The 25,929-nt window shown below is 48.4% G+C and overlaps 1 protein-coding gene and 1 pseudogene across 4 annotated transcripts in view; both read right to left on the bottom strand.

Annotated features, from left to right (window-relative positions):
• Nucleotides 1-20,198, bottom strand: part of DRC7 (dynein regulatory complex subunit 7) — a 36,082-nt gene extending 15,884 nt beyond the window's left edge. Inside the window, exons 1-8 of one of the 4 annotated variants that reach the window (XM_025370443.1) lie at nt 20,147-20,198; nt 18,432-18,561; nt 16,855-17,094; nt 15,976-16,150; nt 14,730-14,855; nt 12,774-12,968; nt 9,871-10,029; nt 7,567-7,785 (exon numbers count right to left, since the gene is read on the bottom strand). In XM_025370443.1, coding sequence (XP_025226228.1) covers nt 7,567-7,785; nt 9,871-10,029; nt 12,774-12,968; nt 14,730-14,855; nt 15,976-16,150; nt 16,855-17,057 — 1,077 coding nt within the window. In that variant the 5' untranslated portion in view covers nt 17,058-17,094; nt 18,432-18,561; nt 20,147-20,198. Of the gene's footprint in view, nt 1-7,566; nt 7,786-9,870; nt 10,030-12,773; nt 12,969-14,729; nt 14,856-15,975; nt 16,151-16,854; nt 17,242-18,431; nt 18,562-20,146 lie in introns of all 4 variants that reach the window. The other 3 variants (XM_025370447.1, XM_025370446.1, XM_025370448.1) reach the window with 3 other exon arrangements.
• Nucleotides 274-1,456, bottom strand: LOC112614173 (annotated as a pseudogene).
• Nucleotides 20,199-25,929: the final 5,731 nt, after the last annotated feature.

Here is a 25,929-nt window from a genome sequence, read left to right as displayed (position 1 = left end):
AAATACAAAAAAATTAGCCAGCTGTGGTGGTGCCTGCCTGTAATCCCAGCTACTCAGGCTGAGGTGAGAAGATCACTTGAACCCAGGAGGCGGGGATTGTAGTGAGCCAAGATCGCGCCACTGCGCTCCAGCGTGGGTGACAGAGTGAGAGTCTGTCTCAAAAATAAAATAAAATAAAAGTGTGGAACACTATATAGAAATCAACATTGTCTCCCATAGTCTGGTGCATCTGGGACTATAGAAATGTCACTGTCTCACCCTACATCTTCAAATTCACATTCTCAGGTCAAAACAAGTCTTCCAAAGGGATCCTTTGAGAAAAACAAGCTATTTCCTCGGCTCATATTTCCCTGTTTTTGTAGCATGCGCCGGCAATTTATGCAAGTAGTATATACTGGGAAGGAAGAAGGGGGTCCACCAGCAAGCCCATGGCTGTTGACAGCCATAAGATTAGAGACAAGCACAAAGGGATAGGTCAGCATACTGGCAAGTAGTGCTGTGACAGCTTGAGAATAACTCTTCATACTCTTCATTTCATTCCTGATAGAAACCTCACTGCCCAGTGCATGCATGCGTGCGCGCGTGTGTGTGTGTGTGTGAGAAAGAGAGAGAGAGAGACTCTCTCTCTGTTGCCCAGGCTGGAGTGCAGTGGCACAATCACGGCTCACTGCAGCCTTGACCTCCCGGGCTCAAGCAATTGTCCCACCTCAGCCTCCCTAGTAGCTGGGACTACAGGTGCATGCCATCATGCCTGGCTAAGGTTTTTGAAATTTTTTTATAGAGATGAGGTCTCACTTTGTTGCCCAGGCTGGTCTCAAACTCCTGAGCTCAAGCGATCCTCTTACCTCATCCTCCCAAAGTATCAGGATTACAGGCGTAAGCCACCATGCCCCACCAGAGTGCATAGGTATTGATGAGGTAGGCCAGCGAGTTACAGAGCCATAAAGAAATGATGTTGCCTAGGAGGAGGTGAGGAACAAGACAGATGAGAAATCCTAGGATGCCTTCTTCCCAGTAGATGTTTGCTATGGAGTCACAAAGTTCACAGTACTTGGACTCTCTGTCAATGAATTGTACCATAAATCTCAGTAATCATGCAGAAGGGGTGTGCGATGGGGGTAGCAGCAGAACGAGTGATTATCTCTTGACTTATCTCCATGATAACTCGGTCAAAGGAAGATGAGACAGCTTTCTGTACATTTCCAGGTCCTAACTACTGCAAAATTTGACCGTGGATTCCCAAGCAGTTTTGGAGTTAAGTGTGTGAACAACCTGCACCTCCCATCAATGCTGGCAATGTACTGAGTATAACTAAAGGGACCAGGAAGCTGACCTACTTGGTGCCCCAAAGTATTCTGACCTGCTGTTGCAGGAAGAGACTCATACCCCATGAGAGCAGCTGGGACAGGATGGTGAGACAGGAGCCCAGGAGCACCAGATTGGCTGCGTCCGCCATGCAGATGGACAGACAGACCAAGCCACCAAGCAAACGAGAAATCCATTCCTCAGGGTCTCCTTAAAAAGGACCCAAGGGAAACTGGCCTGGTCAGAAACAGAGTGCCTTCGAGACAACGAAAGAGCACTGATAGACATACCCGAGACTGGGTAATGTGCAAAGAAAAAAGAGGTTTAATGGACTCACAGTTCCACAAAGAGGACAATCAATGCTAATACAAATCAAAGCTCCAGTGGCTCTATTAATATCAGACAAAATAGATATCAGAATGAAAACTATTACTAGGGAAAAAGCTGATTATTTCATGCTGATAGGTCAATTCGTCATGAGGACATAACAATCTCAAACATTTACTCATCTAATAGCAGGGCTTCAAAATACATGAAGCAAATACTGATAGAAATGAAAGAAGAAATAGAGAAATCCAAAACTGTAGCCCTAAGATTTCAATAATGTTGTCAATAATTGAAAGAAATGTAGGCAGAAAATCTGCAAAGATATACAATATTTGAATAACACTATCAATCAACTTGAGATTATTGACATTTATAGAACATTCTACCCAACAGCAAAATACACATTCTTATCAAGTACACACAGAAAATTCACCATATTAAGAATTTGGTGAATTTCCTAGACAGACCATATTACGGTCCATAAAACAAACTATAGCACGTGTAAAATAATAGAAGTCATACCAAGTTATATTCTCTAATCACTACAGAATTAAATTAGAAATCAACAGTAGAAAGATCTCTAGAGGGTTTCTAAATATCTGTGAACTAAACACATTTTCAAATGGTCCATGAATTAAAGCAGAAATTAAAATGGAAATTGAAGAGCATATTGAATGGAAGGAAAATGAACACGATAGAGTAAAATGTGTGGGATGTCACTAAAGTAGTACTTCTGAGAGAAAGAAGGCTTATGTTAGAAAAGAACAGGCTTAGCCGGGCATGGTGGTGCATGCCTGTAATCTCAGCAACTTGGGAGGCTGAGCCAGGAGAATCACTTGAACCCAGGAGGTAGAGGTTGCAGTGATCCAAGATTGCGCCGTTGCACTCCAGCGTGGGCAACAAGAGCGAAACTCCATCTCAAAAAAAAAAAAAAAAAAAAGAACAGTCTTAGATGAATTATCTCAGCTTCCACGTTAAGAAACTAGAAGAGAGTAAATGAAGCTCAAAGTAAGCAAAAGGTATAAAATAATAAAGATCAGAGTGGACATCAATGAGATAGAAAACAAAAACAATGGAGAAAAACCACAAAACCAAAAACTGGTTTATTGACAATGAGGTAGGAGGTGGGACTCAACTCAGAAGGTGGGACTTGACTTCCAAGGCGGGGACTCAGACACTGGACCAAATTGAGGACTAGCTAAAACGGGGCCAGGGCAACACCCAGATATTACACCTTTCCATGGCAAAGACCCAGTGAACCAGAGGTTACCACCCTATTTCTAGAAATTTCTGCATAATCTGCCCCTTCATTTGCATATGATTAAAGTGGATATAAATATGACTGGGGAAGTGCCTCTGAGCTGCTACTCTTGAAACCACCTTTGCACAATTGTGACTGAGACATTGAAAGAGATCTCACTTAATTGACTCCATCTTGCTTCTAACCTCCAAGCTGTCCTTGTTCATTCCTAGGTGCAGGCTGAACTAACTTTGGGAGAAACTTAGTTTATTATAGTTTAAAACAAAGGCGATAATAGCCCTTTCCCAAAGCAGACTGCCTTCTTGCCTAGGGAACTAGATTGACTTTGTAGGACTAACATTAGCCACAAGATTAGAAATTATGGTTTAGGAGTCATGCAGCTGGAGGCTACGAGATTCTGACCTTCCCTAAACTGCTCCTAAGATCAGTGCTTGAGATATTTTGCAGAGCCTGCACTTGATGGCTCAGCTGGCACCACCAGATGGATAAACTGGCTTATCTGATCTTGTGACCCCTACCCAGGAACGGATTTGGTGCAAGAAGACAGCTTTGATTTTCTATTGTTTCATCTCTGACCAATCAGCACTCCTGGTTCACTGGCCTCCCCCAACCCACCAAGTTGTCCCTAAAAACTCTGCTCCCTGAATGCAAGAATGCTATGGGAGACTGATTTGAGTAATAATAAAACTCTGGTCTCCCACACAGCCAGCTCTGCATGAATTACTCTTTCTCTGTTGCAATTCCCCAGTCTTGAATCAGCTTTGTCTAGGCAGCGGGCAAGGTGAGTCCCTTGGGTGGTTACAATCTGGGCACACTGCCTATGAGGTAGCCCTGCTCCATAAGGAGCAGTCCGTCTGCTGCTGCCGTATGCTGCCACTTCAAAAAAAATTGCCTGTAACACCACCAGCTTGCCCTTGAATTATTTCCTGGAAAAAGCCACGAATCCTCACTGGCAAAGCCCTGATTTTGAGGCCTGCCCCTACATCAAGACCAACAAAACTGACAAACCTCTAACCAGACTGACAGGAGAAAAAGAGAGACACACACATTACCAATATTAAGAATGAATGGGGTAATGTCACTAAAGACTCTAACATATTAGAAGGAAAATAAGGAGCTATTTTGAACACTTTATAACAACAAATTTGAAAACAAATGCACAAATTTCTTGAGAGATACAAACACCAAAGCTCATTCAAAAAGAAATAACCTGAATATCCCTATTGAATTTGTACCTTAAAACCCTTCCACAAAGAAAATTCCAGCCACAGATGGCTTCACTTGAGAATCCAGCAAACATATACAAAAGAAATCATGCCAGTACTACAGAAACTCATCCAGAAAACGGAAGAAAAGGGAAACTTCCCAACTCATTCCACGAGACCAGCATTACTGTGATACCGAAACCTGGCAAAGATACTCTAAGAAAACTACAGAACAATATCTCTCTTCAACAAAGATGCAGAAATTCTAAGCAAAATTTTCAGTTCAAAACCAGTAATATTTAAACGATTAAACCATCCTAATGAAATGAGGTTTATCCCAGGAATGCATGGTTAGTCTAACATTCAAAAATCAATCCAAGTAACTTACCATGTAGATAGACTAAAAAAGAAAAATCATAATAATATCAATAGATTCAGAAAAAGTATTTGACAAAAATCTAGCATCTATTTCTGAAAAAAGTCTCAGCAAACTAGGACTAGAGAAAAACTTCCTTTATTTCGTAAAGGGAACCAATAAGAGAAACCTGTGGCTAATACTATACTTAATGGTATGAGACTAAATGCTCTCCCTAAGATCAGGAATAAACAGGTGTGCTTTCATCACTTCTATTTAATATTTACTGGTGATTCTAGCCAGTGTGATAAGGCAAGAAAAGCATCCAGATTGGAAAAGAAGTAAAACTGTTTTTATTCACAGATAACATAATTATCTATATAAAAATTGATGGAATCCACACAAAGGCTATTAGGACAAATAAGTTAATTTGGGAAGATTTCAGGATAGAAAATCAATATGTAAAAATCAATTGCATTTCTATTCACTAGCAAAGAATAGTCAGAAGTTGAAATTTAAAAAAAAATCATAGCATCAAAAAGTGAAATATTTAGGAATAAATCTGACAAAAGATGTGCAAAAACCGTACACTGAAACCTACAAAATGTTGCTGACAGAAATTTTAAAAGACTTAAATAACTGAAGAGAGATACCATGTTCATGGGTGAAAAATTCAATATTGTTGATAAAACAGTTCTCTCTCAATTGATCTATGGATCCAGTATAATCTCAATCACAATCTTCTTTTCAGAGTATGGGACGGTGGTTCAAACGTGTGATCCTAGCACTTTGGGAGGCCAAGATGGGTGGATTGCTTGAGACCAACCTGGGCAACATGGCAAAACCCATTTTTTGTCTCTATAAAAAATATAAAAATTAGCTGGGCATAGTGGCACATGCCTGTAGTCCCACCTACTTGGGAGGCTGAGGTGGAAGAATTGCTTGAGCCCAGGTTGAGGTTGAAGTGAGCCATGATCGCATCACTGCACTCCAGCCTGGTCAACAAAGGAAGACCCTGTCTCAAAAAATAAAAATCTTTTGGGGTGATGAAAAAATTCTGGAATTAGATAGTGGTGATAGTTGCACGGTCTTGTAAATATACCAAAAGCCACTAACTTGTGCACTTTAGTAGATTTATGCTATGTCAATTATGCCTCAACTTAAAAAAGGGGGGGAACACAGTCTAATTTACCAGTTAATAGAAGAAAAAATTATGATCATTTAATAGATGAAAAAAAATGATATAAACAAATTTTGTTTGATTAAAAACTGCTAGCAAACCGAAAGAAATCCCTTAGTTAAAGGGTAGCTAGCTATAAAAACCGTACAGTCAAGATAAACATCATAAAAATAGTGAAATGTTATGATACTAAGGCTTTACTTGTGAATCAGGACTGAGACAGGATATTCAGAATCCCCACTTCAATTTGACATTATACTGGATGTACTAACCAGAGAAATAAAACAAGAAAAAGAAATGAAAAAGTATAAGGATTAAAAATAAAGAAATAAAACGGCCGTCATTCAGCTGTAGGACTGATTGTGTATGCAGAAAATCCCAAAGTCTTTACAGATTAAATTTTAAAATGAATAAGTAGGTTTAAAACTTACTGGATATGTGAACAGTTTGCAAAAAGCAATTGCTTTTTTTTTTTTTTTTTTTTTGAGACAGTCTCTCTCTGTCTCCCAGGCTGGAGTGCAGTGGCGCGATACAGGCTCACTACAACCTCCGCTTCCCGGGTTCAAACAATTCTCCTGCCTCAGCCTCCCAAGTAGCTGGGATTACAGGTGCCCACCACCACACTGGGTTATCTTTTTTATTTTTAGTAGAGACAGGGTTTTACCATGTTGGCCAGGCTGGTCTCGAACTCCTAACTTCAAGTGATCTACCCTTCTCGGCTTCATAAAGTGCTGGCATTACAGGTGTGAGCCCCCGCACCCAGCCAAAAATCAATTGCATTAAATAAAACCACAGTGCAATACCATTACATGTCCGCTACAACAGCTAAAATGGAAAAGAAAGTATGCAGTATTGGCAAGGATGTGGATGGAGCTCCGAGAACCCTCATACATTGCTGGTGGGAGTGTAAATGGATGCAATCACTTGAGAAATCGGGCAGTATCTACTAAAATTGAGCACGTGCCCACCCTGTGACCCAGCAATTCCACCCCTCAGTAGTTACCCAACAGAAATGTGTATATGTGTTCACTGAAATACATGTATACAAATGTTCATGGCGGCACTATTCAAAATAGTCCCAAACTGGACACAGTCTCAATGTGCAACTGTAGAAAGGACAAATAAGTTCTGGTGTATTCAAATAATGGAAAAGTAATAAAAAATGAAAACGAACAAACCACACAAAAAACCATAATGAATTTCATAAACATAACCATGAGTGAAGGAATCCAGGCATAAGAGTATTGAATCACTGTGTGATTCAACTGATGTAAACTCCCAAAACAGAGGAAACTAATGGATGTTGTTAGAAGTCAAGGTAGTGCTTAACTCTGGGGACGATGGCGGGGTTGGTGACCAGGAGGGGACATGAGGGGGCTTATGCTGGTCCTGGCTACATACGTGTGTTCAGTGTGTGATAATTCAATGACATGTACATTTAGGATCGTGACCTCCTCTGTATCCTCTTGTAGGTGCGTGTGTGTACCAGTGCCACATACATAAGTTAAAAATACATTTGGGGGAAGATAATAATTATACAAAGGGACTTTCTGGGGTTCGGCCAATGTTCTATTTCTTGATCTGGGTGTAGGAAACCAAGGTGTGTTCAATTTGTGGAATTTCGTTGAACTGTATGTATGCGTGGGATGAGTGCACTTTTCTGCATGTAGGTTACACTTCAAAATAGAGGTTTTTAAAAATGCAAACAATCCACATTTTAGAAGGATACACAAATCAGGAGAGACAATAATCGTATCAGAATGGTTACTCATGGGCAAGGGAGTGGGCCATGGAGACTCAGCTATGGAGAAGGTTCAAAGCCCTCATGGCCTGGTGTCCCGCTCTCCCCAAGGTCTGGCTGCTATCGCTTCCCTCTATTCCTGTCACCTGCATTGTGCCTGCCACGCCCACCCAGCTCCCCTTCCCCAGGCACCTTGCAGCAGTTCCAGCAATCCTGCATGTTTATCCAGTAGTTCTTGTGGTTCCAGAGGCTTTCGATGCCCAGGAAGCGCTCGTCCTGGGTGCTGTAGCTATGTCCTGTGAATGCGTCAATGAAGAAGTTCTCAGGCACCTCACGCTTCCCCGATAACACAAGGACCCAGGAGTGCACCCGCAGGCCATGCAGGGCATCCGGCTTTGCCTTCTCCGCCTCCTGCCAAGGAAAGGTGGGTGACTATGAGTCAGATGGCTGGCAGAGGAGTGTCAGGGGCCCAGACATCTCCCTGGGGCTGGGCTCTGATGCAGACGACACCATCAACTGGAGTGTGACGGCCCACCTCATCTCCCATCACCCAACCGCTGAGCCCATTTGTAAAATCAAAACAATGGGAGAGTCTGACTAGATCTGTGGTTTACAAATTGGACTCTTTGGGGCACTGGGCATCTGGGGGTTACTGGCTTTATATGTCGTGACTTTGGGTGAGGTTTCATCCACAGAAAGGAAATGGGAGACCAAGCAGCTTCCTTATCTGCCTCCCTCTGAGAGAACTGTGACTGTTCATTGTTATGTATAAATAGGTCTGGACCAGAAGAGAAGCTCAAGGAATACTCTATGGAAGGAAAGGAAAGAAGGGAGGGGGGAAAGAGGATTGGAGGAAGGATAGGAGTGTGGAGTTGAAAGAAGAGATGGGAGGTGGGTGGAAGGATGGCTGGCAGGACGGATGAGAGGACTGATGGCAGGACAGATAGATAGGAGGATGGATGGATGGGAGGATGGATGGATAGGAGGATGGATGGATGGGAGGATGGATGGATGGGATGATGGATGGGAGGATGGGTGGATGGGAGGATGGATGGATGGGAGGATGGGTGGATGGGAAGATGGATGGGTGGAAGGATGGGTGAGAGGATGGATGGATGGGAGGATGGATGGATGGGAGGATGGATGGGAGGAGAAATGGGAGGATGGATGGATGGGAGGATGGTGGGAGGATGGATGGATGGAAGGATGGATGGGAGGATGGATGGGAGGATGGCTGGATGGGAGGATGGATAGATGAGAGGATGGATGGATGGGAGGATGGACATATGGGAGGGTGGATGGATGGGAGGATGGTGGGAGGATGGATGGGAGGATGGGTGAGAGGATGGATGGATGGGAGGATAGGTGAGAGGATGGATGGATGGGAGGATGGACGGAGGGGAGGATGGATGGGAGGAGAAATGGGAGGATGGATGGATGGGAGGATGGGTGGATGGGAGGATGGATGGATGGAAGGATGGAAGGATGGGTGAGAGGATGGATGGATGGGAGGATGGATGGATGGGAGGAGAAATGGGAAGATAGAGGGATGGGAGGATGGTGGGAGGATGAAAGGATGGATGGATGGATGGGAGGATGGATGGTTGGGAGGATGGATGGGTGGGAGGATGGATGAGTGGGAGGATGGGTGGATGGGAGGATGGGTGGATGGGAGGAAGGATGGGTGGAAGGATGGGTGGGAAGATGGATGGGTGGGAGGATGGATGGATGGGAGGATGGATGGGAGAATGGATGAGAGGATGGATGGGAGAATGGATGGGAGGATGGAGTGGGACAATGGATGGATGGGAGAATAGGTGGGTAGGAGGGTGGATAGATGGGAGGATGGATGGATGGGAGGATGAATGAGAGGAGAAATGGGAGGATGGATGGGAGGATGGTGGGAGGATGGATGGGAGGATGGATGGGAGGAGAGATCGGAGGATGGATGAGAGGATGGATGGATGGGAGGATGATGGATGGGAAGAGAAATGGGAGGATGGATGGATGGGAGGATGGGTGGGAGGATGGATGTGTGGGAGGATGGATGGGTGGGAGGATGGATGGATGGAAGGATGGATGGATGAATAGATGGATGGGAGGATGGATGGATGGGAGGATGGATGGGAGGAGAGATCGGAGGATGAATGGGAGGATGGATGGATGGGAGGAGAGATAGGAGGATGAATGGATGGGAGAGTGTATGCAGGTATATCCCCAGTAAGAGTCTAAAGCAAAGAGGACACCAGAGCTGCCTAGCATAGAATGGGCTACCCCAGGCAGTACAGTGCCCTGATGTTAGGAGTCCATCATGAGAAGCTGGTTGACCACCAGTGGGAGATTCCTGCAGGGCCGGGTAGAGGTCGGGGGTGATTGTGAGGTGGACCTAGTTGGGGGGTCCATACACATATCCCTTCCATGACTTGTGCCTCTTTTCCCATCCCTAGCAGTTATTTCTCGATAGCTGAGCCCAGGGGTTTGAGGCTGAGGACCCACCATGAGGCGCTCCTCCTCCTCCCTCAGCTGCTTCTTCTCCTGGGCTCTGATCTCCTGCTGCTTCTTTACCTCTTGCTCCTGCTCAAACCTGCTGCACAGGTCCCTGGGGGGTCTGATGGTGTATTTCTTAGGCAGAACCTTTTCCTCCTTCTGGACGGTCTATCACCCAAAAGAAGAGGAAGGGTCAGTGGCCCTGCATCCCCCCTTCACACATGCAACTCCAAGAGGTGAGACTTGCCCAGCCAGTCCCTCGGACCAGGGGATGGCAGCTACTCCTGTAGCCTGTGGCCTTTCTGGCCCTAAATGCAGAGGGAGCCCCAGCTCCAGCTCCCTGACCTTGGGAGGTCCTCTCACCTCTCTGAATCTCAGGTTCATGGTGTGAGAATAATAGGAACTTTCTCCCCAGCCTCTTTCTGAGAAGTGAAGACAGAAAAAATACGCGAGGGAGGTACCCGTCAGGGCCAGGAGCTCAGGAGGTGTGGCTTTCTCCTCTTCAATCCTCACCACCCATCCTAGCCATGACCTGGGTCTGATCCAGAAGTGGGGAGAATTGTCAGGAGTTGGATTTTTCAGATCTTGTCATCAGAGGGCCTCATATGTTGACTTTAAGAATTTGTTGGGCCAGGAAGGAGAATAGACTCTGTGTGTGTGAGAGCGTGTGTGTGTGTGTACACGTGTACACTTGCGTGTGTACAAATACGTGCTAGGTGGTAAGAAGTGTTCCCAGGAAAGTGCACTGCAGAGGCTGCAGAAGTGGGCCTGTGATAGTTATGAAGGAGAAATAGTGAATCTCCAGGGTTTCAAGTTCACCTGACCCGGGCTTCAGTTCCTGAGCCTCCATTTTCCCGCTGTGTGACTTTGGCCACATTATGTTACCTTTTGATTTCATCAACATACTCATCTGTAAAATAAAAGTGACAATACCTACCACACTGGGCCATCATGGGGAACAACGAGCGCAATGGACATAAAAGTGGATTTTAAACCCGAAAATTCTCTGCATCTGTTTGTTATTGATATAACGTTAATCATTAAGCTTTTGGCTGAGCTGAGAGGGCTGAGATGCCCAGGTGGGAGCTCAGAGGCTCCTTTTTTTTTTTTTTTTTTTTTTTGGAGCCAGAGTATCCCCCTGTTGCCCAGGCTGGAGTGTAATGGTGCAATCTCAGCTCACTGCAACCTCCACCTCCCAGGTTCAAGCGATTCTCCTGGCTCAGCATCCGGAGTAGCTGGGTTTACAGGCATGTACCACCATGCCCAGCTAATTTTTATATTTTAGTAGAGATGGGGTTTTGCCATGTTGGCCAAACTGGTCTGGAACTCCTGGGCTCAAGTGGTCCACCTGCCTCAGCCTCCCAAAATGCTGAGATTACAGGTATAAGCCACCGCGCCCAGCCCGAGGCTTTTGAAGCCAAAAGCCATGGTGGAGCTCATGCTCCATCTTCTCTTGGGGAGGCAGGCCTGAGAGAGCAAGGCTCTTCTTGTGCCTCCCCTTCTATCTCGCCCTTCTCCCACCAGAGCACCCACCCTGGGGTCCCTGGGTGCTCACCCAAGTATAACACAGCTACACAGTGATCCTGCTGGGTGCCTCAGGCCCCTGGATCCCCATCCCCCAGTTGCAGACACCCACGGGAGCCTGACCCTGATCCCAGAGTCCTGGAATTAATCCACCTCATGTAGAGCATTTTCTGTCTGTAGTATGACTATTGTCTAAATGTAAAGAGATGCATTTGTGATTCTGATATTCATTTCAGAGTGTTTCTTGTGTCTGTAGCAGCCTCTGGTCCTTATGGAATTCTTAATGAGCAAATCTAAAAGCACAGCCACCAGCCACTGAAGGGTTGGTGATTTTCTTTTTTTTCTTTTTGCTATTAAAAAGGGGCCTGAAGGCCAGGCACCGTGGCTCATGCCTATAATCCCAGCACTTTGGAAGGCTGAGGCGGGACGATTGCTTGAGTCCAGGAGTTCACAACAAGCCTGGACAACATAGTGAGAACCTACAAAAAACAAACAAAATTAGCTGGCCATCGTGGTACATGCCTGTAGTCTCAGCCACTTGGGAGGCTGAGGTTGCAGTGGTCTGAGATCATGCCACTGCACTCTAGCTTTGGGTGACAGAGTAGGAGAGACCCCATCTCAAAAAAAAAGCAGGGTGGTGGGGGGCTTTTTACCTCGGGAGTGTGGGACTGAGAACCAAATGTCTGTCCACTTGTCTGTTATTTTTTATTTATTATTTGAGATGGAGTCTTGCTCTGTCACCCAGGCTGGAATGCAGTGACACAATCTCAGTTTACCGCAGCCTTTACCTCCTGGGTTCAAGTGATTCTCCTGTCTCAGCCTCCTGAGTAACTGGGACTACAGGCACATGCCACCACGCCTGGCTAAATTTTTTGTATTTTTGGTAGAGACGGGGTTTCGCCATATTGGCCAGGCTGGTCTCGAACTCCTGACCTCAAGTGATTCACTCGCCTCGGACTCCCAAAGTGCTGGGATTACAGGCGTGAGCCACCACACCCGGCCTATTTTCTTATATAAAAATGGCTGGCTGGATTTTTATCAAATGCATAGGGTAAATTTGGAATCATTTGACTTAAGATATAAGCTATGTGGCATTCATAAAATTTACCAAGCAGGGAGCATAGTAACTGAAAACTGAGTTACAACAGACAGAGAAGAACAGCCAGCTTGGAAAACTGGGCTGGATGTGTTAAGACATTGAGGACATAAATCACTGGTGGTTTGAAATATGAACTCCAGGGCAGCGGAAGGGCTGGTGGTGAGGGATCTCTGTCCACGTGGCCAGGGCCGGGGATGAGGCGGCAGGGACAGATGTCTCTAAGAATGGCACGACAGCACCGGGAATGTGCATCCTTTGGGAAACCCAGGCAGCTCGAGCCCGACCATACCTCCTTGGGCTTCACAGTGAGTGGGCACACCTCCCGCGTCAGGTCCATGTGGCACAGGTCCAGCGAGCCGTAGCCGTTGACGCAGTAAGCATCATAGCCGGAGCCAATGAGCATGGAGCAGAGCAGCGTGCTGAAGTCAAAGCAGTTCCCCTTCTGGTAGTTGAGCACAGTGGTCGAGGAGTACAGGTGCGAGGGCTGGTCATAGTGGGACGGACGGTCAGCACAGCTGGGGCTCCACTGCCCCAGCCTGTCCTCCCCACCGGTCACAGCCCACCACCTGTCAGGGCGGGGAGCCAGGACCAATGCACAGGCTGGACCTGCTTTGGGCCCCTAACCCTTGTGGGGTCAGGGAGCCTGCTAAGAATGGAATGAAAACCAGACACCATGCCATTCACATTTGCCTGTCATTTGAAGGGGCTATGGACTTCCTGATAGAGAAAACCTTTTGGACTGTAAAAGTGTCTGATCTAATGCCCTCTGATTGCTAAGTTTACTGTTTCACTCCAATGTTCCCCTTTCCTTTGATCCCTACCTTTCCTCCTCCTCCCTTTATCAGTTCTCCACTGTTGACCTCGCCCTTTCTTCCTCCCTCCCACTATTCTGAAGGAGAAGCTGATGGAGTTGATCAGAAGCCCAAAGATGGGGTTAGGGTCATGGGTAGCCGGGCCTCCCTTCTCTTTCCTGCACCTCTTGAAGCCATGGCAGGGAAGCTCTGAACGCAAAGGAGAAAAGAGGTGGGAACCAGAAGCCCAGGCTTGCTGTGTGTCCTCAGGCAAGTGGCTGTCTCTCTCTGGGCCTGTTTGCCCTTAGGGCCCTGAGAGGCTGTGCCCTGAGTCTGGCTGAACCTCCTTTTCCCAGACCATGCCTGGCATCCCATTGAAGGAAATAATGTACACAGTGATCAGTTTCCAAGGAAAAGTGCCTTGAATCTGCTTAGGTCAGCAAACTACCAAAAATTAAAACCCGGGATATACTAGGCCCCTGCTTGAATAGCCAATGCTTGTTTGTCAGCCTCCTCCTTCCTCTGCCTTACCTACTGTCTTAGCTGCCCTCACTCAAACCAAAAAAGTTTAGCCTAAGATAAAAGTTTACTAGTCTGCTAAATAGCTGGCTTTGTCTCACTCTGTCGGAGTCTCGCTCTGTCGGAGTCTCGCTCTGTCGCCCAGGCTGGAGTGCAGTGGCCGGATCTCAGCTCACTGCAAGCTCCGCCTCCTGGGTTTACGCCATTCTCCTGCCTCAGCCTCCCGAGTAGCTGTTCTTATCAGCTTGCCCAGTTACCTAGGTCGTAAGTCAAATACTTAAAGAGCCCCCGAGCTAACTAGGATTGCAATGCATTGTGGGTTGCAACAAAATGCCGCAAAACAACCCTAGAAAAAACACCTAAAGCCCCTGCCTAACAATCAATAGGCAATGTCTGGGAAGATTGTAGCCCCATAGTACTTAGCCTGTGAAGAACCAGGGGAGGGACCTGCGCACTAGGGGATAAATTGCTTGTTAAAACTGTGCTGGGTGTGTCTGCCTATCAGACACCCAATCTTGCGAGACCATCATTCAAAGTCTCACTTTCACTGTTCTCCAAGTCTCTATGTCCATTTTTTTTTTTTTTTTTTTTTGAGATGGGAGTTTTGCTCTTGTCACTCAGGCTGGAGTGCAATGGCGCCATCTCGGCTCACTGAAACCTCCGCTTCCCAGGTTCAAGTGATTATCCTGCCTCAGCCTCCCCAGTAGCTAGGATTACAGGCACACGCCACCACACCCCGCTAATTTTTGTATTTGTAATAGAGATGAGGTTTCACCATGTTGGTCAGGCTGGTCTCGAACTCCTGACCTTGTGATCCACCCACCTTGCCACGCCCGGCCTCTAACTCCATTCTTTGGGTTTGGATGGGTGAGTTTGTTTCTCACACCATCTTAGTCCTAGTGGGCTCAGGCATACAGCCTGTGAGTGGCGCTTACCGGCTTGAGGGGGTCAGGCAGGGGCACCATGGTGAGGAAGTCAGAGACAAACTGGGCACAGCTGTCCCAGTTGTAGAGCTCGGGGTAGGGCATCAGTGTGGGCCGGAGGGTTGTGCTCACGAACTTCTGCAAGGAAAGAGATGGTGCCAGTGGGGTCATGGCAGTAAAAACCTCTGAGATCCAGTGTTGGGGCCTTCTCCGAATCCACAGGGGGACCCTAGAGGCCCGAGCAAATGCAGGAGGCCAGGCCCACATGCCCTGGGGTGGCAGAGCAGCCCTTGGCTGGGAAGGTGATGTCCAGATCTAGTGCATGGCAGCCATCAGTGGCGCAGTGGCAATGACTAGGAGGCCCCCATCACGTTGCCAGCACCTGGAGACAGCACAAGCATATTCTGGATCTGGACTTTGAAGAGCTTTGAAGTTTTGCCGCCTTCAACCCCTAGGGCATCATGGAGACACCTGAGGCCCAGAGCAGGCTTGAGAGCTGCCTGAGGTGACCCAGCAAGTCAGGGCTGAATGAGAAGATCAGGTCTGTTTCCTGGGGTTCCTGGGAGCGCTGTGCTCTCCTCCCAAGAGCGATGCTCTCCCTGGGGCCTACAGAGGTTCTGGGCTGGGGCCAGCTGGTGGCCAGTACAGTCTGAAGCCTCAGAGGTCAGCCTGTCCAGCGAAGGACAGAGAAATAAGACAAACTGGACCAGAACAGGCATAAGAACCTAAGCTCTGCCTTCTTCCTTCCAGCCCTCTGACCCAGAGCATGTGTCTGAGCCTTTCTGGGCCTCAGTTTCTCCATCTGTAGATGGAATGACATGGGATTCATCCAGGGGGTGGGAAACAGCTGCCCATTGGCTGACAGGGACACACAGACCCGCTTTATGTGGCCCATGTGACGATGTTTAGCATTTATGTCAGCTGCCAGCATTTAAAAATCAGAGACTCCCACACAAATCCCCAGTTTCCTCTTGATCAGGTAGCCCCACACCTGTAGTTTCCCTGCAGCAATCAGCAGCTGCCTCTTTAGGTGAGGCATGGGGTCTCCAGGCCACCACCACCCTCCAGGGTACTCTGCACTGAGCCTGCTGAGGCCTGCTGGCATTGGAGTTTATGTTTCCCCCAGACTAGAAGCACTCCAGTCCACAGGAGGTCTGTGATTTGGCCCAGCGCCCTTGGAGAACCCACCCCACTTCCCTGTGCCCTCTGCTCTCCAGCCCCAGGCTCCCTGGCCCTGCCCTCAACATGCCAGCCTTACAGGCACTTCACACTCGTTCAGGGGGTGCAGGAAGAGGTGCACGCGATCCGGGCACAGATGGCTGTACTGGCGGGAAAAGTTGTCTGCCACCTGCAGCAGGTGTTCCTCCTTGGGTGTGTTGGTTTTGTAGGAAACAGGCAGCTTGGAGATGTCAATAGTGTCCTTGGTAAAGGCCCTGTGCCACAAGAGGGACGGCATTAGGGAAGCCATGCCTGGTACTCAGGAGCCCTGGTTCCACTGAGTTGCCATTGGCTCTATCCCTTCCTCATTTAATCCTCACAGCTACTGAGAAAGCAGGTATCATTAACATCTGCTTATTTATTTATTTATTTATTTATTTATTTATTTATTTATTTATATTTAAGAGACAGGTCTTGCTCTGTTGCCCAGGCTGGAGTGCGGTAGCACAGTCATAGCTCACTGCAGCCTTGAACTCCTGGGCTTAAGTGACCCTCCCACCTCAGCCTCCCAAGTAGCTGGGACTAGAGGCACCACCACACCTGGCTAATTTTTGTATTTTTTGTCGAGATAGATGGGGGTCTCGCTATGTTGCCCGGGCTGGTCTCGAACTCCTGGTCTCAAGCGATCCTCCCACCTGTTCCTTCTAAAGTGCTGGGACTACAGATGTGAGCCACAGCGCCCGGCCAGCACCTGCACTTTTAGACAGATAAAGGCACTGAGGCACCGAGAAGCTGAGTGACTTGCCCAAGGTCACAGCTAGTCGGGGGAGCGTGGACACTCGGCCCAGGCCATTTGAAAGCAGAAAGCCTTCACTCTTAACTGGTCACCCTGCCAGACCAGTCGCCACCACTCTGCCTGGGTTTCCCTGTGCCCAGCCCCGGTCTGCCCTTGCCAGGGCCCCCACCCTGCCACACTCACGGGAGCTCCGCTGAGATGGGGATCTGGATCTCCGACAGCTTCTTCTCCAGGTCTCTGAGCATCTCCTGTGTCAAGGTGGTTTCCTCCTTCCGCACCTCGACTGGCCTCATCATTTTCTCGGTCCTTGCCCATTCAGCCCGCTCGGCCGCCTCTTCCCGCTCTGCCTCCTCCTCCTCCTCCACCTTCTCCCTCAGGACCTCCATTCTGGAGCGTCTCTGGCTGTCTGGAGACAGAATGTCTCTGTGGGGAAGGGGAAGTATACGCCATGGCTGACTGTCAGACCAGGCAGGAGCCACCAACACCACCGGGGCATCCCTGGGAGGCCTGGGAGATAGTTTTGGGGAGGTGTAGAGCACATAGGAAGGCAGTGATTCCCTCTTTGACTTCCTTTCAAACATGGAGAAGGTCTCTGTTTGGTGCTACCCCATCTGTAACACCTTTCTAATCCTGGCAAATATTCCTTTACAACAAAGACAAAGCAGGCCTCCGGTTGGAAGCCATCATCAGGACAGCACAGGGCAGGACACATGTCAATTTGCTTTTAGTATATTTGACAGTTATCCTTTTTTAAATTTTTTATTTTTTTGAGACAGGGTCTCACTCTGTCACCCAGGTTTGGAGTGCAGTAGCGCAAACATGGCTCACTGCAGCTTCAAACCCCCAGGCTCAAGCAATCCTCCCACCTCAGCCTCCCCAGTAGCTGAGACTACAGGCATGCACCACCACACCTGGCTATTTTTTTTTTTTTTTTTTTTGGTACAGACAGGGTCTGGCTATGTTGCCCAGGCTCAAACTCCTGGCCTCAAGTGATCTTCCTGCTTTGGCCTCCCAAAGTGCTGGGATTACAGGCATGAGCCATTGTGCCAGCTGACAGTTATCAATGATAAGTACTGCTAATGCTGTGGGGATTACTATAGTATTGTCACGTTTCCTATTTAAATAAATGAATTGGCTGTGTGCGGTGGCTCATGCCTGTAGTCCCAGTACTTTGGGAGGCTGAGGCAGGTGGATCACTTGAGGTCAGGAGTTCGAGACCAGCCTGGCCAATATGGCGAAACCCCGTCTCTACTAAAAATACAAAAAATTAGCCAGGCATGGTGGTGCACGCCTGTAATCCCAGCTATTCAGGAGTCTGAGGCAGGAGAATCACTTGAACCTGGGAGGCGGAGGTTGCAGTAAGTCGAGATCACACCACTGCACTCTAGCCTGGGCAACAGAGACTCCATCTCAAATAAATAATAAATAAATATATAAATAAATAAATTGGTTTAAAGAAAATCCTAACAGTAAGGTAATATGGACTACAACCCACCCAAAAATGAAGATGGCAGGTGAATGATATCTCACCTGACCAAATTGGCAACCAAGGCACAGAGAGTGAAGATGCCTGCACCAGGGCACACAAACAGGAAGTGGGGGGTGGGGGTAACAGAGCCTGCTCTCTCTTGGCCAAGGCCTGTGTCCGCCCAGAGAACAGGCTTCATTCTGTGATCCACGCAGAGACGCCACATGTGCTCACCATATGTCCTGCGACCACAGAGCAGAGCCTCACTGAGCGGGTACTGCTAGTCACCTACCCAAAGATCCAGTCTCCTCTTCTATACGGCAGAACCCCAGTTGTGTGGGGTCAGCAGTGTGCCTGGTTTGAATTGCTCAGCTTCCCAGATCCTCTTGTAGCTAGAGGTGGCCCTGTGATGTGACCTGGTTCTGGCCAATGAGGTGTGGGCAGAAGTTATCGGGGCGCCCTCTGCCCTTCTCCTCCTCCCACCTGGAATGTGGAGATAAAGTGGGAGGTGGGGCAGCCCAGGTGAGACCATGAGGTTACCACACATGAGGGCTGAAGTAGCCTGCTAAGGATGGCAGGGCCAAGAGACCGGGGAGCTGTGGTGCCACAGAGGACTGGAGTGCCACCTCCAGCCTTTCCTTATATAAGAAATGTCAGCCTCTATGGGGGTCCCTGATCCACACCGCCCAACGCCACCCCAGCTGATGCAGCCTCCCAGCTGGGGTCTTTCTATTTCTCTCCTCCAACATCTGTTTTCCTTACAGTAAACAGGGGTCCAGAGAGGAGGAAAACAAAGGAAACCCACAGGACAAAGGGCGCGAGTAGTGAGGAGAAAAAAGCAGAATCCCCTCGACTTGGTAATCATCCCCCACTTTCCTGGGTGAAGCCAGGAACAAGAGGGCAGAAGGGAGCAGCAGATAAAGGCTGGCCCCATTTCCCACGCCACACTCACGCGGGCCGCCTCGGCCTCTTAGGGAGGTGAGTCACTGGCCACCAGCCAGGACCGAGCCCGGCTGGGGAAACCCTGGCTTTGCCAATAGCTCCTGCTGGACCCTTGGGTCACTGTCTGCGCCTTTCTGTGCCTCAGTTTCTCTTTACAATAGGAAGGGAGGGCAGATATTTTCTGTCCAATTCTGACATTCTGTGTTCTGGGACTCAGGAGGGGACGAATGCTCATCTGGCTGGAGCCCACCCAAGCCCAGGTGGGCCAACAGCATTCAGGACCCCAGATCCTCAGGGGAGAACCTCTAGCCAAGCAGCACTTCCCAGTCATCAGATCCATTTATCGGCCTCTTGGTCCCAGAGAGAATGAGCACAGGGAGGGCAGTCATCACCATTACAAGGCACTTACAGTTTGCTGAACGCCTACTGTGTGCCAGGCCCTGTGCTTAGGGTTGTACGGAGATCATCTCATTTATCCTCTACTGACTCTGTGAGGCAGACACTTAGGACACCCACTTTGCAGATGAGAAGACTGGGGCCCAGAGAGGTTGAGTGCACTGCTTAAGGTCACAGCTAGTAAGTAGCAGGTCTGGGATTTGAGCCCAAGTATTTCTGGTTGTGAAACCTGTGCATCTCAGGCTAGAAGAGATGTGAGATGGGGAAGTGCTAGAAGGGATGGTGGGGGAGTGGTGGGCAAGGAAAGAAGTAGGATGAAGAGAAAGCAATGTGTCAGTCCCAGAACACCATCAGAGGCAGAGCTGGGGAGAAGAACCCACAGCACTTTATTCCCTACACAGGTGGCCTCTTCAGCTATAGCCCAGTGTGGGGAAGGCAGTCTTATCTCAAGGTTCCCTAGATTGGGCCCCAACCCACAGGCCCTTTCCTGTACCCCCTTTCCACCAGCAACTTCCTCCTCCCAACACACATAAACACACACACACACACCCCAACAACTTCCCCAGAAAGATCAGGGCTGGAGGCCCCCAGGCAGAAGGAGGCCACCAGCCTTGCCCTCTCTCTGTCAGACAGGGTCCAACCACCCCAAGTCCCTTGCTCCCTCCTCACCCCTCCGAGGACAGCCTGCGCTAGCAGTTAGCCGTCTCCATGGTAACAGCCTGGGACGCTGAAGGCCGGTCCTGGGAGAGGAGGCTTCTGGGAAATGTAGTCTTCCCAGGTTGCATGGGTCCTTGGGCCAGCGGTGCGCTGGTATAGCGGGGCATCAACGTGCTAGTTGTTAACCTTTTCAAAATGTTTGTGAAACACAGCCATTATTAAAAGTTAAAAGGGCTGGGCACGGTGGCTCACACTTGTAATCCCAGCACTTTGGGAAGCCGAGGCAGGAGAATCCTTTGAGCCCAGGAGTTCAAAATCAGCCAGGGCAATATACAGTGAGACTCTCTCTTAAAAAAAAAAAAAAAAAAAAAAAAAAAAAAGGCCATGGGGTTATTTACACCACAAAAATTAGCAAATGCCAAGACCAGGGTTTTTCCCCTGAGCAAGCCAGTTGTTAAACATCTACCAGCACACCGCAGCCCCTGCCACATGGCATGCCGAATGTGGCCGTGATCCAGACGGACAGAAACCAGTGTGAGGCCTGGAGTAGCTGCCAGCTGTGGTGGACAGAGCCACGTTGCCTTGACTGAGTCCTGGGTTCTAGTCCAGGCCGGGGCTCTGATGTAGAACATTACTTCGAAGTATGGGGAAAACCTATCCATTAGGCTAGTGGCTCGTGAAAATGTTTAATTTCTTTTAAATTCAGAAGAAAAAAGTAAGAATAATAATGACTATATAACTATGAATCTGCCCTGAATTATATTTATGTTTGTACTAATATAGTCCTAAAATATAATCTTTACTGTTTTATTTTTGGAGGGAGGGGTGCCCAGGCCTTTTTTGGTCAGGGGATAGGGCTGCCAGGAGGGAATCCAGACTGTCACTGTGCTGACAAGGTTGCACAGTTAGTGTTACTGCTAAAAACTTAGGAATTGCCTCAGTTCTCATGAATAGAGAATGATTTTCCCCCTCCCAGTTTGAATATCATGCAGCCATAAAAATAAGCTGTAAAGGATCAATTGCACTGTGGAGAGCTCACCAGAGGGTGTGTGTATTTCAGACTTGGTGCTAAGCAACTCATAATTACCTCTGTGGGGAACTGGCTGGGATGAGGGAGGGAAGTGAGGAGGGAGGAGAAAGGAAAACAGGTGATGTGTTATGCTGGTGGGATGCAGCATAGGCTTCATTTTCTTTTTTCAACCCCATGCAATATTTTATTCCTTTTACATATTTATTCATTCCTTTTTCTCTCCATACCCACTTTCATTTCCCATCTCTATAAAGCAAGAGTTCTGATGCGTATTTTTTTTTCCCAAAATGAGTATTATTTTGCATGCTGGTATTTTAAATATATGTTTAATATGAGACTGAATGAATATATCCTTCTGGTTCTTATATTTTCATGAAGGGCTGTGTTTTTAAGATCTCTCCATGTTACTGTGTGGATCCACACTTATTACCTCTTTGTCCTTCCAGTGACGGGCATTCGGTGTCCAAGTGTTCTAGAGGGAGCTTTCAACGTCCCCAGGCACTGATAGTGGTTTAGGTTGTTGCTGGAAACATGGAAAGATCAAACAAATGCTAAACGTGCCCCAGCCCTGAACCAAATTCTTTAAACCCTCATATAAACTCCATAAACCCACCTGCTCGTTATGAACAGACACATCTCCCTTCTTGCTGTCCATCATGAGAATACCACAGCCTTCCCTATGTACGTTTCCCTAATCAATGCTTTGGACGGATACAGATCACCCCTGCTTTTAGTGTTTATTTCTTTGGAATTCCAGCTGGCCCTATCTCTTGACGGTTTGGGGCAGTATTGAGGGAACTCCCCAGCAAACGCTGGGTGGACTGGACAGACCACTCAGATTTGCTGCCAACTCCCTTCCATCACAGACAATGCTACACAGGTCTAGAAGAGTCTAGATCTGGAATAATGTTTCTTTAAGATAAACAACCAGTAGCAAGATTGCTGACTCAGTAGAAGCACTATGTTTTTCTCCAGGCAGCTGAAGCAGTCTAGACTCTCCCTGGCTCCCATATCATCCCTCCCGTTGGTACTATCTAGCTTTCTAGTTCATCAGTTTAATAAGGATACAATGAGGTCTCATTGTCATTTCAATCTCAGCTCTCTGATAACTAATGATTTTAAATGTGTCTTCATGAACTAATATGTTAGTTTTAGGTATTTCCTCCTCTGAAAATGACGATGCCACCCCTGTCATGTATTAAATCCCCCAGGTGTCTGTGGGTCTGCCTCTGAGCACTGTTTGCTGTTCCACTGATCTTCTTTCCTATCCCTGCACAGACTCCACGTTACATTTACCAAATTGGCCTTGTAATATCTTTATGTCTAGACGTTAAGTCTTCCTTCTATGCCTTCTTTCGGTTTTTCCTTTTTGAGACAGGGTCTAGGTCTGTCTCCCAAGCTAAAGTGCAGTGGCACGATCTCTATTCACTACAACCTCCGCCTCCTGTATGCCCTCTTCCATTAAGATTGACTTCGCGATTTGAGGTCTATATGCCTCCATATCAATTTTAAAAGTTTCTGGAGAATCCAAAAAAGTAAAATCAATTCGAATATTTTTTTTTTCCTTTATTTTATTTTATTGTAGAGACAGGGTCTCGCTATGTTGCCCAGGCTGTTCTGGAACTCCTGGGCTCAAGCAATCCTCCTGCTTCAGCCTCCCAAAGTGCTGAAATTAGAGATGTGAGCCACCGTGCCTGCCCCAGGATCTTTATTGTAATTGCATTGAATCCATTCATTGATGAAGGATTTATATCTTTTAGTGTTGTCTATCTGACAGCATAGAGCAAAAGAGTCTTCTTGTTTCCTGTGTATTTGCTATGCTGTATTGAAAAAAGACAAGGAATGAAGAGATTTGGGTAGAACAGAGAACCAGGCAGGAGCCATGGCAGAAGGGACCCTCTCTGTGCCCAGGACCTGATGAGATGATGGCCAAGGCAAAGCTCTGACTTCGTCACACTCATTCTGGGCCAGGCAGGCCAGGCAGTGGGCAGTCCTTGCAGGCACTGTCGCATTTATTCATTTCCTTCATCAGCCCTGTGGGGCAGCTGCTGCTATTTCTGTTTTACAGGCTCAGTAGTTGAAGAATTTGCCCAAGAGAAGTTGCGAAGACCGATTTGAAACTGGTGAACTGAGGTCAGGGTCTGTGCTCCCGTCTGTGATGACGGCCCATCTCCTAGGTTGCTGTTGTTGCTGTGCAATGACGGAGGAACTCCATCCATCCGCTCTGGGCTTTGGGGTGTATTTTCACCATAGCCCCCTTGGCCTTATGGGTGCTCAGCTTGCCACTTGGAGCTGCTTTTGCAGGAACCCCAGGTGATGAGGAACTCCAGCCCCTCGGCCCCTGCCTAGCCCCAGGGTGGAGAGGCAGCCAGAAAAGCAGTGCACCCCCAATGCTAGTCACACCTCCTTACTGCCCTCTCCATCTGAGCCAGGAAGCCCAGCCATCAGGGGCTTGTGGTCTTGTTGGTCCCATATCCCACTGAGCAGTTTGGGAAACTCTGCGACCCAGAATTTCCCTTGAGACTGGGGGTTGGGACCAGGTGATAATTCTTATTCTTCTTCTTTTTTCTTCCTCCTCCTTCTTCTTCTTTCTCCTCCTCCTTCTCCCTCCTCCTTCTCCCTCCTTCTTCCCCTCCTCTTCCTCCTCCTGCCTCCTCCTCCTCCCCCTCCTCCTCCTCCTTTTCCCTGCTCGTCCTCCTCCTCCTTCTCCTTCTTCTCTCCTCTTCCTCCTTCTCCTCCTTCCTTCTATTCCTTGTCCTCCTCCTCCTTCTCCTCCTCCTTCTCCTCTCCTCCTCCTCCTTCTCCTCCTTCTCCTCCTCCTTCTTTTCCTCTCTGCCTCCTCCTTCTCCTCCTTCCTTCTCTTCCTTCTCCTCCTCCTCCTCCTTCTTTTTTTAAAAAACATGGTCTCAATTTGTCATCCAGGCTGGAGTGCAGTTACGTCATCATAGCTCACTGCAGTCCTGAACTGCTGGGCTCAAGTGGTCTTCCTGCTTCTTCCTCCAAGGAGCTACCATGCCTAGATAATTTTTTTTTTTTTTTTTTTTTTAGAGACAGAGTCTCGCTCTGTTGCCCAGGCTGGAGTGCAGTGGTGCAATCTCGGCTCACTGCAACCTCCACCTCCCAGATTCAAGCAATTCTCCTGCCTCAGCCTCCTGGGTAGCTGAGACTACAGGCACACGCCGCCACGCCTGGCTAATTTTTTTTTGTATTTTAGTAGAGACGGGGTTTCACCGTGTTGCCCAGGCTGGTCTTGAACCCCTGGGCTCAAGCAATCCTCTTACCTTGGCCTCCGAAAGTGCTATGACTACAGGTGTGAGCCACCAAGCCCAGCAAAGGACCGGGTGATAATCCTTAAACTCAGGGACCGCACTAGGAGGAGGGCAACCTGGGGAGGCCTGGCCCTAGCTTCAGCCCAGCCCATGAAGTGACCTTAGTTGGGCAGGTGGCTGGGCCTGTCTGGGCCTCCATTTCCTCATGCCATTACCCTTGGCTGGTCTTTCTTTAAATCAAGGGGGGGTCGGGGAGCTGACTAACTCCTGCAGAGTCAGTGCAGGGCACTTTATTTCTGTTGCCTCATTTAATGCTGTCAGGATGAGGTGAGGACTTGATAATCCCCATTTTATGCAGGGGGAAACTGAGGCTCAGAGAGGTGAAGTAATGTGCCCAGGATCACACAGCTCCTAAGCAGCTGAGCCAGGATTGAAGCCCAGACCTATCAGATGGTGGAACAGCTGTTTCTCAGGTTACTAACCCTGAGCCTTTGAGATAAGGGAGTCGAGACCTTGAGCGTGAGACACAGATGTCTGTGAGGATAAGCCCCAAAACACACCAAGTTTGTCCACCAGAACTGCTCCTATGGCTCACCTGATGAAATATTCACACCCCAGGATTTCCCTTCCAGGAACACAGCGACTTGCATAAGGCGAGGGCCCGCCTTCCTGTCTTTCAACTGCTTGCGGGTCGGGAGGGGAAGCGAAGTGCATCCATTTGCAGTCAACAACAGCACCCACCATCTGGACGGGGAGGTGGGCTGCAGCCTGCAGCTTCCGAGGCTGTTGGGGGAGGCCTAATAGTGACAATAACTTCTCACCTGCACACAGGGCTTGACAGTCCACAGAGCTCCCTGGGGAGGATTGGGGGCCGGGTAGGGAGGATGGTTGGTAAGTTGTGGGTAGAGTGAGAGATGGACTTGTGCGGTGAGGCTCCAGGGAGGGGAATGATGTCAACATGCACTGCTCCCCTCAAGCAGGGAGTGTCACTGGAGCTGGCGTGGGGCTGCCATCTCCCTGCATCTGTCTCTCTGCCTCCGTTCTCCCTCTTTGTGTTGGCCTGTCTGTTAAGTCTCTCCCTCTGTCTCTCCATCTCTGTATCTCTACCCCCATCTCTGCTATTTTTGCCTCTTTTTGTTTCCTACTGAGAAATCTGCATGCGATTGTGACATGGAGCCCCAGCTGCTGGAAGTGCCCTGCCCAACCTAGGTCTGGCCTGAGACACCCACTTGGCTCAGGGCTCTGCCAGGCTGATGCCAAACTCATACATCCACTCATTCAGCCAACAAATATTTATTCAAGGCTTGCCATGAGCCAGGCCCTGTGCTCGGCCTGGGCTGGAACAGTGAGCGAGGCCACCCAGGTCCTTGTTCTCTAGGAGCTCAGGTTCTAGTGGCAATGCCCAGCCTCTGCTCAGGGAGCCCTCAACCCCACCCTCGCCCCTCAGCCCCACACAGTGAATGAGTGGGAGCACCCCCAAGTGTGCTGAGCCCCAG

Source organism: Theropithecus gelada, chromosome 20 (assembly GCF_003255815.1).
Source record: "Theropithecus gelada isolate Dixy chromosome 20, Tgel_1.0, whole genome shotgun sequence".
Classification (NCBI taxonomy): Eukaryota; Metazoa; Chordata; class Mammalia; order Primates; family Cercopithecidae; genus Theropithecus; species Theropithecus gelada.
The sequence above is the reverse complement of the archived record's forward strand: the minus strand, read 5'-3'. Positions and strand labels throughout refer to the sequence as shown.